Genomic DNA, 18,936 nt, shown 5'->3' on the forward strand with positions numbered 1-18,936 from the left:
TGCACCTGTGTACACTGTGAGTACAAAAGAAAACATAAACAGATAAAGTATTTCAATTCATCAGTGCATAATATCAGATGATAGTTCAGTAATACGTTTTAGGGAGTAAGTGATTGTTTTATTTTGAAAATAGTTCCAGCATTAAAACTTCAAATGTAAATATAATATATAACAGTCAACACCAAACTTAATCCTGTGACCTTCAGATCCCATTCCCAACTCTGAACATCACCTAAACACCACAAATAAACTATTTGTTTATGTTTTCACTGATTCATTCTGAACAGCTGCTTGATGGAGTTGATCAAAAATAGAGCAGAAAACTAAGAATAATATGCTTTTTTTTTTTAAATTTCATACCTTTAATTAATTTTCTTTGTTTCCAGATATATTAATCTATGAGCTTAATTTCTTAATTACTTTCCAGTTTAGCATTGCAGTGAGCCAAAGCCTGTTTAACAGGTGTAGACGGATACACCCTGACAGGTCAAAGGTCTATTGAAGCACCAGATCTGAATATTTAAAGACATTAAGTTGTTTGACATTAAACACCAGGTGAGGCAGGAACACGTGGGCTCTCACTTCTGGTGTTGATTTATCAGAAATGACTTCTTGTTGTCCAGCTGTTCACTTCTGCAGCCACGCGGGCCTTATTTAAATGTTCCAGCAGAGTTTGGTGTTAGCCGCAGTCCACGCTTTGGGAATCAGTGATATATAACATTATTATATTTCCAATTCAACCATATGTTCAATTCCACCATCAGGCCGGGGTCTTTGCATGTTCTCCCCGTGTTTGCGTGGGTTCCCTCCGGGTACTCCGGCTTCCCTCCGGGTACTCCGGCTTCCTCCCACCGTCCAAAGACATGCAGCTTGTGGGGATAGGTTAATTGGATAATCCAAATTGCCACTAGGTGCGAATGGTTGTCTGTCCCTGTGTGTTGGCCCTGCGACAGCCTGGCGACCTGTCCAGGGTGTACCCCGCCTCTCGCCCTATGACAGCTGGGATAGGCTCCAGCACCCCTGAAAAGGATAAGCGGAAGCGAATGGATGGATGGATATTTTTGCTATCGTGGATTTATATTGATTTTTTTCATGTATGACTTGAATGTCATAATTAATCAAGCGATTTACAAACTGGTGGTGTAGCTACTCTCAGATCTTTTGGTCTTTCCTGACCCTGCGTGGGTTTACTTTTGGTTTGCAGACAGAAAGCTGCACATCTGCTCAGCAGAAAAATAAAAAACTCAGCTGGAGATGAGATGTTGAGGTTGTTTGATCTTTTCAGCAGCAACACTGTTGGATCTTTATCTCAGGGCACCAAAGGCAAAGCTAAATGAAGCAATGAACTTGGACTTACACTCTTCAAAAAACATTAAACATAAACGGTAATAATAATAATAACTTTAACATATATAGAAATTTTAAAATGAATATGTCAACGCTGTGCTTGTAGTTTATCAGTTACTGCAGGGACCAAGGCACCTGATTAATATTTGTCTGTTTGTAAGTGGTGAATGCCTTCCAGCATACGACACCTTCATCCCTGAACACACACACACCACAGTCACACAGTCACACAGTCACACAGCTCCGGTGCCTCTGTCTTTGTTTCTGGGCTGCACACACTGTACCAGAGCTGGCACCGTGGCTGGGATGAGGGGCATGGCGGTGATAAGATTCTGAGTAGCGGGCTAAATGTAGAAGCTAAAAATGATAAGAGGCACTCGATCAACATGAGTCAGAGAAGACATTCAGCCATCGCAGGAGGCTAGACGAGGCAGTGCAGACGCTCACAGGTTTTACTGAATATATAGAGAAACGAGAGGCGAACACGACATTACAGAAACTGAGTGTCGAAGAAGCTCAAAGTTTGACAGCAAAGAAGGTTTAAAGGACCTGGAGTGGAGGAGTGAAGTGCTGGAACAAAGTGACAAAACTGAGTGATCACTACATCGGAGAAGGTTAATAAGAGGCAGTGAGTAAAACCTGAAAGACCGACATACGCAGAGGAAGCCAAGAGCACAGCATGGAAAATCAGCCACAGGTTGAAGGTGAGAGAAAAACGAGCGAGTGAGGTGAAGGTCTGAGGACGTAAAGTTGGAGATCTTTGGTGTCAAAATGAAAGTAACAGCACACAGTAACCTGCAGAATTAGGAGATGACTTATAATGTAATGTGACTGTAATCTTATTCTGAAAAGCCAAAGTTCAACCTGTTGTCCAGTGAGCACAAAAGACGACCTTGATCACAGGGTGAGGATGACTTTGAGGAAGCTGTTAGCACCAGATCAAGGGCGACTGTAACATGGAGGACTGTGACAGGAGGCTCGTCTTTGCTGGCCGCCTGTTATCAGCTGACATGGGAAGACTGACCCAACGCAGCTCGGATGTGTCTTCCTGGCTATAAAAGCAAACCCAGATCAGCTGCTCGTGTTTTTCTTCCACTCCACCTGGAATCAGACCAGTTGTGATGGTTGTATTTTGGCTAGTTTGTGTTTATTAAATTATCTTTTATTTAAATGAACATCTTGTGTGAACTCTCTGCCTGTCATCTACTTTGAGCCAGTTCATGATGAATAAAGTCCAATCAAATACTTTTGCTTTACTTACTTTCTAATCGTGGGGTACAGGCTACATTGACTGCTGAGTTATATCTAGTGTTATTATTTATTTCTGTCCCAGTGGTAACTATTACTGTTATTACAGTTTTATGTTACACAGAAGTTGTCGTGGTTTCAGGCTTTTCTGTTGTGTTTGAGTTTGGTTGTGATCGTCGTCGCAGTGCTTGAAGTTTTTGGATTATTATTAGTTTTGGATTCCTTTTGTTTTGAGGGTGATTTTAGTGATGTCAAGGTTTATTTTTGGACTTATTATTTAAGTCTTGGTTCCTCAGGGAGCAGGTGGATGAGAGAGAAGTGGAGGTATACACTGGAAATAAGGGGAATGAAAGTCAGTAGAAGCGAGACAGAATATGTGTGTGAATGAAAGGGAGGCTGGAGCTGAGGTATTGAAGAACAGAGTGCAGGCAGGGCTGAGTGGGTGGAGATGAGTAAAAGGGAAGGTTTACAAGGTGATGTGTGGTTTGGAGACAGTAGCATTGATAAACAGGCAGGAGGCTGAGCTGAAGATGTTAAGTGACCAGAATGGAAAAGATCAGAGACGAGTAGAAATGTCAGACGGACATCTCGGGTCGAACGGTTTGGAGACAACGTCCAAGGACAAAGCTGAGCTGTTTGGACATGTGTAGAGGAAGGATGTTTGGATGGAGCTTCCAGGCAGGAGTGAAAGAGGAGGAGCTCAGACGGAGGAGACTGATGGATGTACTGTTGGAAGGCGTGCAGGGTGGTGGACAGATCACTGTGGTGGCTCCTAAAGGGAGCAGCCAAAAGAAGAAGACGATGGAGTTGTTGAGATGTTTGACTTACTCTGATGTTTTACACTTTCACTTTCTGAATACTTGGTTTTTATTCAGTGTGAGTTACAAATTGAGTTTATTATTTCTGTCTGCCTTGTGTGTCACTTAGTGTCGTTCCCCACCTTTGGTATCATGTTTGTGTTTCTTTTGTCATTTTTTACCTTTTGTCCCTGTTGTGTGTTTACAAATAAATATAATTTCAAGTTTATTTCTTCTGGAGTTCAACATGAACTCTTTTTTCCCTCAGAGCTGGCCGAGGTGGAGAATGAGGAGGCTTCAGCTGCAGAGACAAAAAAGGTGGTGACAGTGGAGGAAAATGAAGAGGAGTCCACGGTAACATCAGCGACCACTGTGGGCACGGTTGCTTATACAACTGCTGAAGGTCTGCATGAAGAGGCTGAAAGTCATAATACAGCAGAGGAAGTGGAGGAGGAAGATGATGATGCAAAGGTGGAGGCAGGTGGAAAGGAAAAGGATGAAGATGAGGATACAAAAGCAAAGAGGTTGCTGGTGTCGTGGGAGTCAGAGGTGAGAACCTCGAAATTTGACTGATTTATAAACTCTATCAGAAACAACAAACTCATCAAACACAAAATGAGGAGATGAAACTTTTACAAACCTGGATTTGTGCTTTAATTATACTCAAAACAGAAGGAAATTCATCACAGCACAGAAACGTTTGGGAGAACACGAAGCCTGCTGCTCACACCAAAGAGGATCTTAAAATAGTTTCAAGGCTTTTCAGGAAAAAGGGCTAAATTCTGCTTCCCTGAGTTACATTTGTGCAGCTCTCATCTCATCAAACATAAAAGAGAGAAAATAAATAAAGTTTCCCACCATTTTCTATTGTTAGAAAGCCTCCATGATAAATCTGATCTCTTTACAAATCTTAATGGTCTTAACATCGGTCTAATTAGAACAAACATAATTGTTCTGCAGAGAGAAACAGCTTCTGGAGGCAGCAGGAGATCTCCATAAAAGTTGTGCTTATTTGGTTATTCTTTGACTGATTTCCCTGTTAACTACAGCAGCATGTTCCCAAACTACCAAACACTTTGAGAATCTTCCCGTTCTTTGATGAAGTCTGTAGAGCAGCAAATTTTGTTAAGAGGAGTCACACCCCCACACCTCTAAGCTCTGAGTGGGAGTCTTTCAGTTGACCTTGGCGCGGGCCTTTGTCTGGCACTGCAGGTTTTTATAAAGGCTTAGAGAGGATTAGTGAAACTACAAATGAAAATGTGCCATTATTAGCCTTGGATAGTGGGATTTTGGGGGGCTGAATACAGCCTGTTAAGAAAGTCAAAGGATTAACAGTGCATGAATTAGGGAAGTTTCCACTGGTTGACTCAAAGCTTTCTGTTGCTCTGGATCATTAGTGAAGTCAGTCCATCAGTTTCTACTTCAGCCAGGAAGACTTTATTGCTCTTTTCATTGGACTTCCATTGCTGTTTTATACCCATGGAGTGGATGGTGGGGTTGCAAAGAGGCTTGCAGTAAAACATTAGCAATTAGAATTGTAGAGATCAGCTAATTTGGCATGATTGTGGCTGATCTTGACTCTTTGACCTGCATGAATAAACTCTATGCTCAACATGTTGTCTGCAGCCTGGTAACATGCAGAGGTGTCATGAAGGACACTAGACTTCTACCTAATGTTGCTCTCATTTGTGCTGTGAGGTTTTGCATGAGGACAGCTGACCCGTGTGTCTGACTCTGACCATTTTCCGTGCCATGTGACATCATAAAGTCACATCTGAAAAAGTGAAATAAAGCAAAGGCATGACAGCCGAATGTCCTGAAACCACATGTTGTTTATAAGCGTTTCCATGTTATCATGTAGGTGTGTGAGAAGCAAATGAAATGTTGGATACTGTGTTTAATGGTCTTCACTCAGGCTTGTCTGCTTTTAAAATCTTTCCCAAACAATGGATGCAAAACTGATTTCATCTAAAAATAAAATCATCAAACCTGCATTTTTCCTGTTAGTTTTAGCATTAACCCTTTAAAGCCGGGCGGGCACGCTCCGACTATTTTTGAAACCCCTGTAGAACCAGAACCACGTAAACTAGCGCAATAATGTTTTTTTGCATATGAAACCAGAGGAGTTGTACTTACATCTTATGCCTCCAGCTTGTCCTCAGTCACGGTTTCCTTCCACATATAGCTTTGCAAACATTGCATAAAAAGCACTTGCAGGAACAAAAACATAATATTCCAGAAACACGCTTTGCCGATCCGATCAGCTGTTTGTAACACTTCCTACATTGAAATAGACGTCAGTGCGAACTACCGCATGTCCGCCATTACCTGTCCGAAACCGGAAGTGACATCATTTTCGCGGAAAATGACGTTTTTTTTACTTATAGGCCTTAAAAGCCTATACTGGTGTTTTTATAAGTCATGTTTGACTTCATGCTTTTCTGAATAGTTTCTGGGATGCTTAGAACTCAGATTGCACTGCTTTAAATAGTTTATTTTGATGCACCTGCTGGTTTCTTTGCAAATTTGCATTATAGGATTTATTTTTCATTTATTCTGCAGTATATAAAAATTGGTGTATGTCAAAAATAAAACTATGAAGACACTCAAAATAAATTTCCTGTTGTTGGAAACTATTTTTTGCAACTTTTTTTGTATTTAAGGTTTTGAGGGATAAGCCTCTTAAATTTCTCTAAGTAGAAATGTATGTAAAAAAAACCCACAAAAACGATTTCCAATTTTTTTTTGTAGTTTGTTGCACTTTTTTGCATTTATGTAGATACTATGGACTTAATGCAGACATATTATTAAAATATGGGCTATAACAGTTGTATTGATGTATAGCAACTTGAAATGCTCCCAAAAATGGCACTACAGCATGTAAAAATATAATATAAGCTCTGGCGGACTTGGTTCTATGGTACGTCTTAAAGGCTTAATGGCCACTCATGTAAATGCTGGAATTTTCCTACATCCAAGGATAATAATGTTTTTTCCTGGTTTCTGTCTATATAATGTCAGAATTATTCTTATATATCGTCTCGTGTTTTTCAGGCCTCGTCTGACGGGAAGCCTCCGCTGCCAGACCCGGCGTTTAACAGGAGGTGCAGCCTGCTCGCCAGTGACGTGAGTTCGTCAAAGTCAAAGTCAAAGTCAACTTTATTTGTCGATTCTGCCACATGTACAGGACATACAGAGAATAGAAATTGCGTTACTCTCAATCCCTAGATAAATAGCAAATGAACATTTAAATATATTTAAATATAAAAGTGATTAAAAATGCAAGTAAAATAATTAAAAAGTAAAAATTTAAATAAATACAATTTTACATATAACATATAACATTCAGTGTCACCTCATTATTTTAATGTCACCGTTCATGCTTATTGTCTACAGTTGTGTCTACAGCTCTGTGATGCTGCACTTAGTGTAAGCACTGTAAGTTAGTTTGAGCAGTATGCACAAACACACGTGTGCGCTAACACGCTAACGGCGTGCAGCAGCTATAATGTCGTCATTTTCTCCTTCTTAGGCAGCTGGAGAGGATTTTATGAACTTATAAACTGCCTGGTGGTTTGATCTGTAATTCATAATTACAATAGTAGATCTATATTTTAAAATGTACAAATCAGAAGTAAGTAAACCTTTCAAACTAATGTTTTGGAATAGAAAGCACAATGTTTGCATTAAAATATAGTTCAAGGGTCAGGTTTTTTTTCAAGTTTCAAATACTTGCTTTAGAAATAAAATCAGCAGAACATAAAGATGCTCAAATACATTACACGAACAATAAAACTGTACTTGAGTAAATGTACCAGGTTCCACCGTTGATCCGATCGATGCTCCTGTCCAGTGACATTGAGAAGTGTACGAATCAACAGGATCTTTCCTTGAAATACTTTGTTGCCCACATGAACTCTTTGTATTACCAACAGCACAACTGAGCCTCATCTTTAAAAAAGAAAAACCCTGTTTATTCGTTTTTTTTAAATATCTTTGGGGGAAATGGAGGCCATTGCTATTGCTCTGTTTTTGCTTTTTGCAGAAAGAATCATGCACTAGTTGCCAAAATATTCAAATCTAATTCAACATCATTCTGCTAATTTCAACAGAACTAATGAGGTTCACTGCAGTGAGGGAGCTCCTGAATGTTCCAGTTTTCAGCCCTCTGAAATCATTGATTCAGTTCTGAGAGAGGATCATGTGAATATCTGTGAAATGTTTCATGGCTGTCAATGTGACAGTTGGGAACATAATGACACAAAGTGTTGTCATCATGTTCCCATCTCTCTAAGCAGACTGCTTAGAAATGCAGACAATGATTATCATGTGATTTAAGATTAAATGCCTCTGCAATTGTAAATGTTCCCGTCACAGAAAAGCAAAAGTGGAAACTTCTGCTCGTATATGCACCACCCACAGCAGAGGCCTGAGAGGCTACACCAGCAGAATAGCCGTTGGGGTCCCAGTTGGCTCTGCTGATGTCATGCTGCTAGCTCGGCTAAATTCTCGGGCTGAAATGTCATCACGGTGAAGTCCGACATGGTGCGTAACACCTGCTGCTGTTTGCGTCGCCTGATTTGTAACTCATGAATAAAATGTGAACTTCTCGAGGCGTAAGACAGAAATGTGTCATCCTCTCTTCCAGCACGAAGAGCGTTGCCATTGGTAACCAAAGTGCAGCGCTGCCCTTTATTCAACACGCAGAGAAAATATACTCAAAGGAGAAAAAATGCTTTCTGACTTCTAAAACAGCCTTTTGGAGTAAAACGCTGAATGAGGCTGAATGTTGCTGTTGGATGTGGGAGGGCGAGATATTGATTCCCTGGTGTGAGACAAACTTGGCAGCTTGACTGTTAGCAACAGCAGAATGAGTCATCAGCTACAGTGGAAGCAACTCAACCCACCTGATGAAATCATTTTCACTTTTATTCCTCCAGCCGCTCTCTACATGGGAGAAAACCTGCCCTCAAACATCCTTTTAAGAGGTGTAACACACACTAATGACTTTGCCATCCTTCGGCAGAATCTTAATGAATTTGCACAACAGATGGTGGAAAAAATCAGATTTTTTTTCTTTGGTTGATTCTATAACTTGAAGGAAGACAGCTACATTTATCAGACCATATCTAAAATATAGATGTAGCTACCGCTGCTAGGTCCAACCACTCGCACTGAGCCCTAAGAATAGAAGAAGTTTCTCTGCAGATGTTATGAAAGGTTAAATGTGCCGAAGAAAGCACAAAATGTTCTGCTTTACAGTTTAATACTGACGTTTATGGCTAATGGACTAGAACTAATAATGCTTTTCTACTCTTCAACTTCTACATCTAAACACTTTTAAACTAACAATCACACTTTTGTACTTCAGTGAACACATCAGGGGCAAAACTAGAGGAGGCGGGGCTCAAACCATTAACCTTCCAGTTGGTGGATAGCCTGCTGTACCCCCTGAGCCACAGCCATCCCATATGGAGACTGGCTCACTTTTATAGCAAGCCTCAGGTAGCCAATGGGGCTTTGGTTAACCTCGGTAACCAAGGACGTGTCTGAGAAGCTTAACATGGTGTAGGCGTGTATTGTAACCCCAACTCTAACTAAGTAATGGCTAAACCTGATCGAACAACAGCAAAAGGACGAGTTTTAAAAACCATAAAATGAGGTGTAAATAAACTGAAACAGGATTAATGGTCCCCCTTCCCTCGGGACAGCGGCTGTGGGAGTTTTGTAAGAACAGTGTACAAACAGGAGTCTGCTGACTGCACTGTGCTCACCTTTATTTCCTTTAAACTCAACTTTCATCCTTTTCTATTTTTAATAATAAATAATGAAGAAAATTGTTGGAGGCTGAACTATGTTTGTCTTGTTTGAGAGCCGCTTTATTAAAAATATGGTGAGAATAGGTGTCTGACCAAGCGTTGGTTTGTGTCGAGGTGTTGAGAACGTGTTGTTCTGCTTATTTGTGTTGAGTCTGAAGTCGGCCTCGCGTGTTCCTGGTTAGAAGCCATCGAAGCTGTATTTAGTACTTTAAGCACCTGTCGCTTTTTGCCCACACTGACTTCCTGTCACAGATTGGCTGTGACAGATTGTCGTCTGTGGATTAATTCCATTTTTCTCCAGAGTCTCTACAGAAAATCTGCCAGGCTGTTATTGGACCGAACATCCAATCAGATTCAGACAAACACCAAACTGCACATTGTGAAAATATATGGTGAACTATTTGCAGGTCACTTCATTAGCAAAGCACCAGAATACAGAGAGTTTGCATAGTTTTAATCAGTCTGGGATCATGAAGTTAATAAAAGCAGCTTGTTTTGTTGAACAGAGAATAAAACTGAGAATAATCCAGAAATTCAGAGACATCCAGAGTAACTGTAGATATAAGTTTCATTGTTTAACCATTAAATAATGAAACTTATACGTATATGTATACAACAATGGTGAAAGCCCACAAAATTCCCCAAACGTACAACCAATTAATCAGCTTTCTGGAGAGCCCACGCAGCTCTGGAGACACACAAGCCCCGCCCACCCGATAAAACCTAATACCAAACAGAAGAGAGGAGAGCTCAGTCAGGCAGGAGCCAATCAGGAGAAGGTGTAGCAGTGATACTTCACCTGGAGTTCATGTAACGGGGTCGGCTTGTGCTGTCAGTGATCCCCAGTGTAAGTTACATAATGCAGTTAATGTATTTCAATCCTCTGATGCTAATTAAAAGGTAGGCAGCAGAGAGAGATTCTGAAACTCACAACCTGAAGGGATGAAACGTCTGCACGGCTGAAAAACACATCACACGGTCCTCGTGGGGACGCAGCTCAAGTTCACGAGAAGTTCGGCTCAGAAACACGTTAACACTCGTGTTTCATCCTCCAGGTCAGATATAAAGAAGACTTCGAGAAGATGAAGGGACAGAGTCTGTTTGTTCCCGGAGCCGAACTCATCCACGCCAAGAACATCAGCGCTGTGATCTCTGAGGTCTGACACACATCGTACTTGTGCTTCAATGTTAAGTGAGGACCAGGCCAGATCTGCTGTCTTTGTCTAACATTTCCTCATCTTTACGGTCTAAAATTGGCCCTACGATGACTCGTTCTCTCTCTTTTAAACATTGATCGAGTTGTCTGCTCATTGTGCTGAAATGTGACTGTTTCAGTCTAAGTATAAGGAGGAGGGGAAGAAGGAGGCGGCTGTTTCGCTGTACTCCATCCTGCCGGAGACTCCCGAGACGCAACACGCCAGAGAGGCTTCAGAGCTGCAGAGCGAGGTAGTTCAACTTCAGCACGGCCAGATTTTAGTCAGTTTCTCCACACGAGCCACGTTTACAGCGTTCTCATAGAAAGTATGACTGAAACTCTGAAGACAAGACCGTTAAATTTCCCATTAAAAATGTTTCATTGGCTTTAGCACTGACAGTCGCGTGTGTTTGTTTTTCAGATTAAATACAAAGGAAACGTGAAGACAAAGATTTCCTCGTCCCTTTATTCTCTGCTGCCAGAAACCACAGAGACCCAGTTTGTCAAAGAGCTGTCTGAGATACTGAGCGAGGTCAGACCCGACGGATGGATTGTTGAGACTAAATGTTAAAATGGAAAATAAATGAAGATGAGTGAATGAAGTGTTATGTCAGCACCACTCGTCCCTCTGAAACTCTCTCTGCTCCTCAGAACAAGTACAAGGAGGAGGGAAAGAAGGAGATGAGCAGCAGTTTGTACTCTCAGCTTCCCGAAACCACCGAGATGCAGCTCGCCAAGACCGTCCACGAGTTCCAGAGCGAGGTACTCGGCTGTTGTACAGCAGCTCTGTGTCAACATGTTTCAGCTGAGCCCGTATCACAGCTGCTCACGCTGACTGTGGCAGATTCATGCAGCTGTAGAGCTCGGAAGACGTCCGCCACACTGACTTTAAAGTTAATCTGTAAAGAGCTACTAGTTTGTGTCTTGTTACTTCCTGGTCTATTCTGATTGGTTCTGATGTCGTTCTGTTTCAGAAAAAGTACAAAGAAGACGGGAAGAGGAAGGCCTCCATCTCCATCTACTCCCAGCTCGCTGATACTCCAGAAATACAGCACGCTCTGGAGGTGTCACAGCTGCAGAGTGAGGTACACACACACACACACACACACACACACACACACACACACACACACACACACACACACACACACACAAACTGTATCCATGATCCTCTTTTACAAATATCTGTCAGTGCAAGATTAAATGCGCCTGCTTGAGACTCATTTCTACCTTCGGTCTTTCAGATTTGAGTGAATGCAAATGTAACAAAATATGTAACATACATTTTTAGAAACAGCAAAGAAAAAGCAAAATTACACCAAAGTTGACAGTGAGACATGAAGGAAAGATAGAGGGAAGGAAAGAAGGAAGAATGGAAAGGACAAGAGAGAGAAAAAAAGAGAAAGGTGAGAGAAGAAGAAAGGAAGTGGAAGAAAATAATAAAGACAGGACTGAAACTAAAGAGGAAGAAAGAGATAGAAGGAAGGAAGGATGAAAGAGGAAGGGTGAGATGAAGAAAGGAAAAAAGAGAGAGAAAAGGAAAAGAAATAAAGACAGGAAGGAAACAGGTGAGAGGAAAGAAGAAAGAAAGGAAGAGAAGAAGAAAGAAAGTGAGAAAGTAAAATAAAGAGAACTAAATTAAGAGAGGAAGAAAAAGATAGATGAGGAAGGAAGGATGAACGAGAAAGAAAGAAGGAAGGAAGGGCATAAGAAAGGAAACGGCGAGGAGAAGATGGAAAGGAAAGGAGAATGGGAAAGACGAGGAAAGAAAGCAGAGCAACAAAAGAAGGAACAGTAAGGAAAGGAGAGAGGAAGGAAGGAAGGATGGAAAGAAGGAAGGCCTCGCAGCCATCCCGGGCGTTACTGAACGAGCATCAGAGGCTCAGAGTTTGAACAGATGGCTCTTTTTCTGAAATCGTTCTGTTTTTTGCTGTTGTCGTCTTCTCTGTTTTATCCCTGAGCTCAGCCTCTCATCACTCGCTCTCTGTCCCAGGTGAATTATCGCCCTAAGACGATGGTTAGAGGAGCTCCCGCCTCTCTCTACTCGCAGCTGCCCGACACCACAGAGATCCAGTTTGCCAGAGAGATGACTGAGATGCACAGCGAGGTACGACACAGGCGCACCTTTACAACATACTGTGTGCAAACAGGCTGAAACTCTCCACAAGCTCTCGTGCTGTCGGACTCGGCAGCAAAATGTCAGAAATATTCTCGAGACCTGAAAGTTCCCATTTGTTCTCACAGTGTTGAATGAGGAGCAGAAGAAGAAGTTTCCTTTGATAGATTCATATAAGACATTAAAAACAACAAGACTCTGTTCTGTGTTTTTACATTAGTGACTCACAGGATCCCCACAGGTCCACCATGAACATCTGATGCATTATTTTGTGTTGTCTCCCCTCAGAGTAAGTACAAAGAGGGCGGCAGGAGGAGCCTCTCCCAGAGTTTCTACTCTCAGCTCCCAGAAACCGCCGAGACCCAGTTTGCTAAAACAGTTGCTGAGCTGCAGAGCGAGGTGAGCCAGCCTCACAGCTACGTGTGCAGATATAATCACAACTCGTGCGTGATTAGTTATAAAAAGGGAAAATTAGTTGTTTCACGTGCACACTGTGGGAAAATAAAGTGCCTCATTGTATGTTTATGAGTGCAGTTTGTCCCCTGAGGTGGTGCCGCTGTGGTTTTACAGAAACCAGCATTAAAGCTGTGGGCAAAGTTTTATTCCTGTAACGCTGCTCAATGCACCCTTTAAATTAAGCAGAAGGCATTTACTGAAATATGAAAAGTCTCATTCTGTGTCTATATGGGTGGAATAAACACCAGTGGGAACGTCCACACTGTCGCACACTTTCCTCTTTCAGTTTTCCTGTTTTTTCTTGGTGCAGATTATTTGAACATTTCACATAAATCAGTTGGTGCAGAGATAACAATTTATTAGCCCACCTGTCATTAAAATGAGGAAACACAAATATTTTAGGAATCAGTCACAAAGTTGTTTAAAACTGAAAATGATATTGTTATTTATGAGACATGTAATAAACTGAATTCTCAATTTTGGACCCAGATCTGAGTCTTCACACTGGACCTCTGTGTGTCAGACACATGAATCAAGCATAACAATCAACCACTGAAACAAACTGTTCAGTAAATACAGAGTTACTGTCACTTCATCTTAAGACCTGAACTCTTCCACGGCAGCATTTTTAATTTCTCTTTGATATTTGGGCTGATTGGGGCCCGATGAATGTAAAAACAAAGAATTTACCTTATTTTTGTTTTTATGAAAATCAGAGCCACATATGATGATATTCGTTTAAAACTTTGATAGAACAGTAGCAGTATAATGTTCTCGTAAGTGGATATCAGGCCCTTGTAGAGCAAAATTGAGTATTTTGGTCTAAATAACCCAAAATGTGATGTGGACGCCAGGTCCTAGGAGGTTAAACTAACTTGCTTTACTTCCTGGATAACAACAATAATTCTATTTTGACATAAAAAATATGATTTTAATTAAATTGTTTGTGAATGCTGATGGATTAACAATTACAGAAACATTAAAAATTACCAACAGTGTTAATTCAGGTCAGCTGTGAGGAGGGGGGATCATTTATTTGTTAAGCGCTGGACCTCTGCACCTGATTTTGGACCTTTCTAAAAAATAAACAGTCCTGTGTTGCTCTTGGATTTCTCTTTTTAATTACTCAGAAACACGTATTTGTCTTTTTTGACCTCTGAAAGTTGCACATAGATACCTGGAGTTAGCTTCCCGACAGTTTTGTAGGTTGTACCTGTGAGCACAGACGTGGACTTTTACTGCACATTTATATTTCATGTTTGTTCGTGTTTGAAGGCTTTTATGAGCTGACGCTGGATTAACATTTGTCTTTGTTTTCAGAGGCGCTACAAGGAGTCGGGGAAGAAGGGCGTGAACTCGTCTCTGTACGCTCTGCTCCCAGAAACGCTGGAGACGGCTCGCGCCAGGGAGGTGTCGGAGCTGTGCAGTGAGGTACAGGAACTGTACAAAGCCAGAGAAATGTTGGAATAAATTACATCTGTAGGTGGAGATTTTTTGGACTTATTTAATTAAATGATATTTTGTAGTTCGAGTTATTTCAGTAACATTTGGGATCATTTCAGGAGAAACGTGCAGATTTTTGTAGAAGTATTTTCTGTGTGGATGAACTTTGCTGTGATCACAGGTGAAGTATAAAGAAGACGGTAAAAAGGAGATGAACATCAGCCTGTACTCTCTGCTGCCCGAGACCATCGACACCCAGCACGCCAAGCAGGTGTCAGACCTGCAGAGTGAGGTACCCAACAACCAGGTTTTTTAAAAAAAACTTTAAACCTGAGTAAGACTATTAGTAAAAAAGACATTTATATGATCATCATACGATTTTCAAGGATCATTGTGTTGTTCTTCAGCCATCTTTAAACTGTGTTAGCTTTAATGTTGAACTCAGCCTCGTCTTGTCTCCTGCAGGTGAAATATAAAGAAGGTCTGAAGCAGAAGATTCAGAGCAGTTTGTACCATCGGCTCCCAGAGACCACAGAGACACAGCTGGCCAAACAGCTGTCTGAGCTGCAGAGTGAGGTACACGGCACACGATGACATGTTTACTGTTGTTAAAGTATGACTAAGAAAGATGTTTGAGGTAAGAAAGAAGATTTGAAGCAAAAATAAGGGCGAGGAGTGTTTCAAAGTGAAAGAAAAATAATAAAAACGGAGCCTTTAATCAGTGAGGCTGTCAGATATTTGAGCTTGACTTCCAAATGAGCGTCCACGTCCACCAGAACATGACACGGCTGCTGCACTTTCGGTGACACGCTCCTCTGTGTTCGGTTCTGGCTCCTTACATTCGGACGACTCTGGTTTTCCTGCTACTTCAGTGCAGCACTTCCTGTTTTCTTGATATGAAAACCATCCTTTCATCTTGTGCTCTCAGTCTTTGGGTCTTTCCTTGAACTGTGGCAGGAAAAAACCTTTTCACATCCCTGACAGACTGAATAAATCATTTCAAATCTCATTTCTCAGTTAAATCAATATTTACTCAGTGACAGAGAATCAAAGCTGAAAAATGGAAAAGCAACTTAGACGTGATACTGATGTGTAAAAATGTGAATTAGAGCTGAAAAGAATCTGTTTTCCACTCGTTTTTTAGATGTCGCAGTAACAGCGAGTGAGCATCAGCCGCGCAGCAGCGTGAAGTCGAATTTTCATTAAAAAATGAAGAGGCTTGTGCTAAATATACCACTGCATTGTGAGAGTGAGCTGCTTCACTCCTCAATCGTTTGAAGCTTGCGCTCCAACAGCAGAGTGCGAACTGTAGTTTCTATTAACATGATCACTGACGGCCTGATGATTCAAGTCATAGTTCATGTCATCTCTTGTTTGTTGAAGTCATTCAGAGGACTCTCACTAACAGCTCCTGTCCCAGACTGAGGACACGTCTGGGTTTAGTCTGAGTGACGTGTCGGCTCAAAGTCTCCGACTTGGCTGGACTTTGTGGGCCACGTGTGAGGCAGATGCTGGATCAAATGTGTTGGTCAAAGCCCAAAGGAGACTGTAAATACGGGACATCTGGACCAGACAGTTATTGCTTTCTGTGTTTAGTGCTGCTCAAGCAGCTCTGACCCACCGGAGCGTGATGACGGGATCTCTGGGGTGTCGTGTGGTGTCTGGCACAGGACACTGGCACTGGATCCTTTGGGTCCCGTGCTTTCTGATGCATCCAGCAGAGGCACCAGAGGCGAGGCCAGCGCCGTGGACTCGTTTATATCTTTGGAGCTTTTCCCGCAAGTTTTGTGGTACGGCAGGACGCACGGTGCTGACGGGATCAGCTGCAGTTATCCATCAGTGCTGTCGGAGGTGCAAAGAAGAGAGGCATTGTCTAATAATATGATGCATATGGGTTTGGTTATGTGACTATGTGACTGTCTCATTCTCGTTTCATTAAAAAAAGCTACATCTAATTTGATCCCACTTTTTCTTCTCCGTCGCCTTTTTCACAGAGACACTTTGATTGATTCGCATCGATCCTGAGCAGTGTCACAGTGATGGCCGTCGTTTACTGAGAAGTGATATTTGTTCGTTTTTGTTGACGTCTGCAGGTGAAATATAAAGAAGATGGAAGGAAGAAGGCGAGCGGATGCCTGTATTCTCTGCTGCCTGAAACTCTGGAGACACAACACGCTAAAGAGGCCGCAGAGCTGCTCAGTGAGGTGAGAGCAGCCTTTCAGTTTGTGTTGCTCTGACATGAGAAAATAGATCCAACGAGTGAAGATTATTCGTGTTTCCTGTTGTGGATTTAACCAGATTAAATATAAGGAGGGTGGGAAGAAGGAGATGTCCAGCTCGCTGTACTCCACTCTGCCCGCCACTTCAGAAACCAGCTTCGCCAGAGAGATGAGCGACATGCTGAGCGAGGTAAATGTGATGTCATGACCTCTGCTCCAGTCTCCCATCAGTTATGATAAAGCATGTCGTTTTGGGGAGGTTGAGCTTTTCTTCTTCTTCTTTTCTTTTTTAACAAACTCTGATTATGAACCTGAGTCTCATCACACTGAAAAATAACCTAAAAACAAAAACAGTGATGTGACAGTTCTTCTCTCTGAATAAAAACCTCAGTGTGAATGTGCCACACGGACAAATGGAGGCTGTCTGCACATCTCTGCTCTGTGGCAAAACAAACAGTTTGTCTGCAGAATCTCAGAAACTGCTTGATTTGTTCACGTGGACTTTTCATGCTTTCATGTGAATTTCTGTCACATGCACAGTGGTGGATGTTCATGCTTAGCCTGCTCACAGGTTCAAGTTAGGTGAGAGAGGTCAGTGTGTCAAAGGTCAAAGTTCAGAAAGCTCTAAACACCCAGTTTCAGGCTGTTTTTTTCTTTTTTTAATCTTTTGGCCCATGTGTCGTCAGCTGTGAGCACAGAAGCCCCACCCACCTGCTGTGCAAACCCTGTGTTTACAAAGGGCAGCCAATCAGAGGGAGGTTTGCTCCGGAGGGCCTCCCACAAAAAGCCCAGTATCAGAGAAAAAAGTATTATTTTGAACTGTGAATCATAGAAATATGAAGCATTCAGTTAATTGCAGTTCAATACAGATTTATTTATAAAAGTGCACATGTCAGCATAATTTAAATAATAAGGCCACACCTTTAAAGCATTTAGTGTAGACGCCCATCACTCTATGCACTAGAGTGAGAGTGATGGAGGGAAAACTCTGCAGCTGAGGCTGCTGAGAAAACAGCAGAGAGAGGAAAGCCGATCGTTTAGAAACACAGAAAATGAAGACGTCACAGGAAGCTCGCCGGAGGTTCCTGCAGAAAACACCCGACAATGAGAACAAAAGTGAAGAACACAACGAGATTTCACAGAAATAAAACTGAAGGAAATAAAGTCTGAGTAATAATTAAGAAGCTAAAACTCGTGTTTTTACCAAATCAGGGGCTCAGACTAGAAGTTTAATTGGTTTTTAATCAAACATGGTGTGTTTTTAACTTCAGTAATCACAGCTATTATCATCTGTAATTAATGACAATGAGCCTGACTGGGCAGGAAATTAAAGCAAATCTTATAAAAACCATCAGGTTGAAAAACGACTGAGAAAAACTGACTTATAGGATTTAATGCAGGAAAAGTTAAAGAAGCATCTAAAAAGGCATACTCACAGTAACATCAGCTCTGATCAAAGCACAGGGGCCGACGTAGCTGATCACGTTACGGCGGGCACAGGTCAAAGGTTTATCAAAGACTTATCTCAGCAGCAGTCAGTGAATCGTAAAATAAACAGGACGGCATGTAAAGAGGCTGAAACAGGAGCAGCATCAGGTCTCCAGTTCCTGCACAGAAACTCGTGTCAGCTCATCGTTAGTTGGTTTATCTGCACTGCTGCATTTAATTAGCATTACAGATACAGTCTGCACTGCCGAGGCTCGGCTCGCTGTCACTATTGATCTGTGAAAGCACAAATATGCGTTCATTTAACACAAGTGATGAAAAAGCAAACGACAACAAAGAGAAATAAATACAGAGAGAAGTGTGGCTAATCCGTATGCCTTACAGATGCTCGAGTCCTTTATATCTAATAGATCTGAAGAGTTCATCACTGAATAGAAGGAAGTAACTCTTCCTGTTTTTGATGTGCTGTCTTTTAACAGATTAAATACAAAGAGAGCGGGATGAAGAGCCTGTCTAAGAGTGCCTACAGTCAGCTACCAGAGACCGCCGAGATGCAGTTTGCCAAAAATGTTGCTGCGCTGCAGAGCGAGGTGAGGAACGGGTGTCTTTATGGGAAATGTTTTCAGCTGATTCACGGCAGAAAACAACTTCTTCCTCTTGAAGTAGCAGAAATGAAACATTTACGACAGATTCTAAAGCAGCAAAATGAACATTTTTAACATTTCAGTTTTGTCACAGTTAAAAATACAATTATTCTTCCTCCCAAAGCAGCGTCACAAACACAGAAGAAGAGAAAACAATGTTTGTGTTTATAGTAATTCCTCATCAGTCTGTGTTAATCACACTAACA

At 41.7% G+C, this 18,936-nt stretch overlaps 2 protein-coding genes across 6 annotated transcripts in view; both read left to right on the forward strand.

Annotated features, from left to right (window-relative positions):
- Window positions 1-3,798, forward strand: part of LOC147321683 (LIM zinc-binding domain-containing Nebulette-like) — a 54,530-nt gene extending 50,732 nt beyond the window's left edge. Inside the window, exon 5 of the mRNA XM_086305756.1 lies at window positions 3,661-3,798. The gene's annotated coding sequence lies outside the window, so the exon portion shown is untranslated. The remainder of the gene's footprint in view (window positions 1-3,660) is intronic.
- LOC147321684 (uncharacterized) overlaps window positions 1,727-18,936 on the forward strand; it is an 81,568-nt gene continuing 64,358 nt past the window's right edge. For 3 of the 5 annotated variants that reach the window (XM_086305751.1, XM_086305752.1, XM_086305753.1), the window contains exons 1-16: window positions 1,727-2,051; window positions 3,661-3,941; window positions 6,447-6,518; window positions 10,267-10,368; window positions 10,547-10,657; window positions 10,828-10,938; window positions 11,058-11,168; window positions 11,381-11,491; window positions 12,400-12,513; window positions 12,811-12,921; window positions 14,299-14,409; window positions 14,603-14,713; window positions 14,887-14,997; window positions 16,515-16,625; window positions 16,720-16,830; window positions 18,566-18,676. In XM_086305751.1, the coding sequence (XP_086161877.1) occupies window positions 2,027-2,051; window positions 3,661-3,941; window positions 6,447-6,518; window positions 10,267-10,368; window positions 10,547-10,657; window positions 10,828-10,938; window positions 11,058-11,168; window positions 11,381-11,491; window positions 12,400-12,513; window positions 12,811-12,921; window positions 14,299-14,409; window positions 14,603-14,713; window positions 14,887-14,997; window positions 16,515-16,625; window positions 16,720-16,830; window positions 18,566-18,676 (1,815 nt within the window). In that variant the 5' untranslated portion in view covers window positions 1,727-2,026. Of the gene's footprint in view, window positions 2,052-3,660; window positions 3,942-6,446; window positions 6,519-7,769; window positions 7,938-10,266; window positions 10,369-10,546; window positions 10,658-10,827; window positions 10,939-11,057; window positions 11,169-11,380; window positions 11,492-12,399; window positions 12,514-12,810; window positions 12,922-14,298; window positions 14,458-14,602; window positions 14,714-14,886; window positions 14,998-16,514; window positions 16,626-16,719; window positions 16,831-18,565; window positions 18,677-18,936 lie in introns of those variants that run through there. The other 2 variants (XM_086305754.1, XM_086305755.1) reach the window with 2 other exon arrangements.

This window comes from Aulonocara sp. 'chitande type north' Nkhata Bay, linkage group LG9, assembly GCF_057382095.1.
Source record: "Aulonocara sp. 'chitande type north' Nkhata Bay isolate Kocher_YH1m ecotype deep benthic linkage group LG9, A_spYH_male_GT1.1, whole genome shotgun sequence".
In the NCBI taxonomy this organism is placed as follows: Eukaryota; Metazoa; Chordata; class Actinopteri; order Cichliformes; family Cichlidae; genus Aulonocara; species Aulonocara sp. 'chitande type north' Nkhata Bay.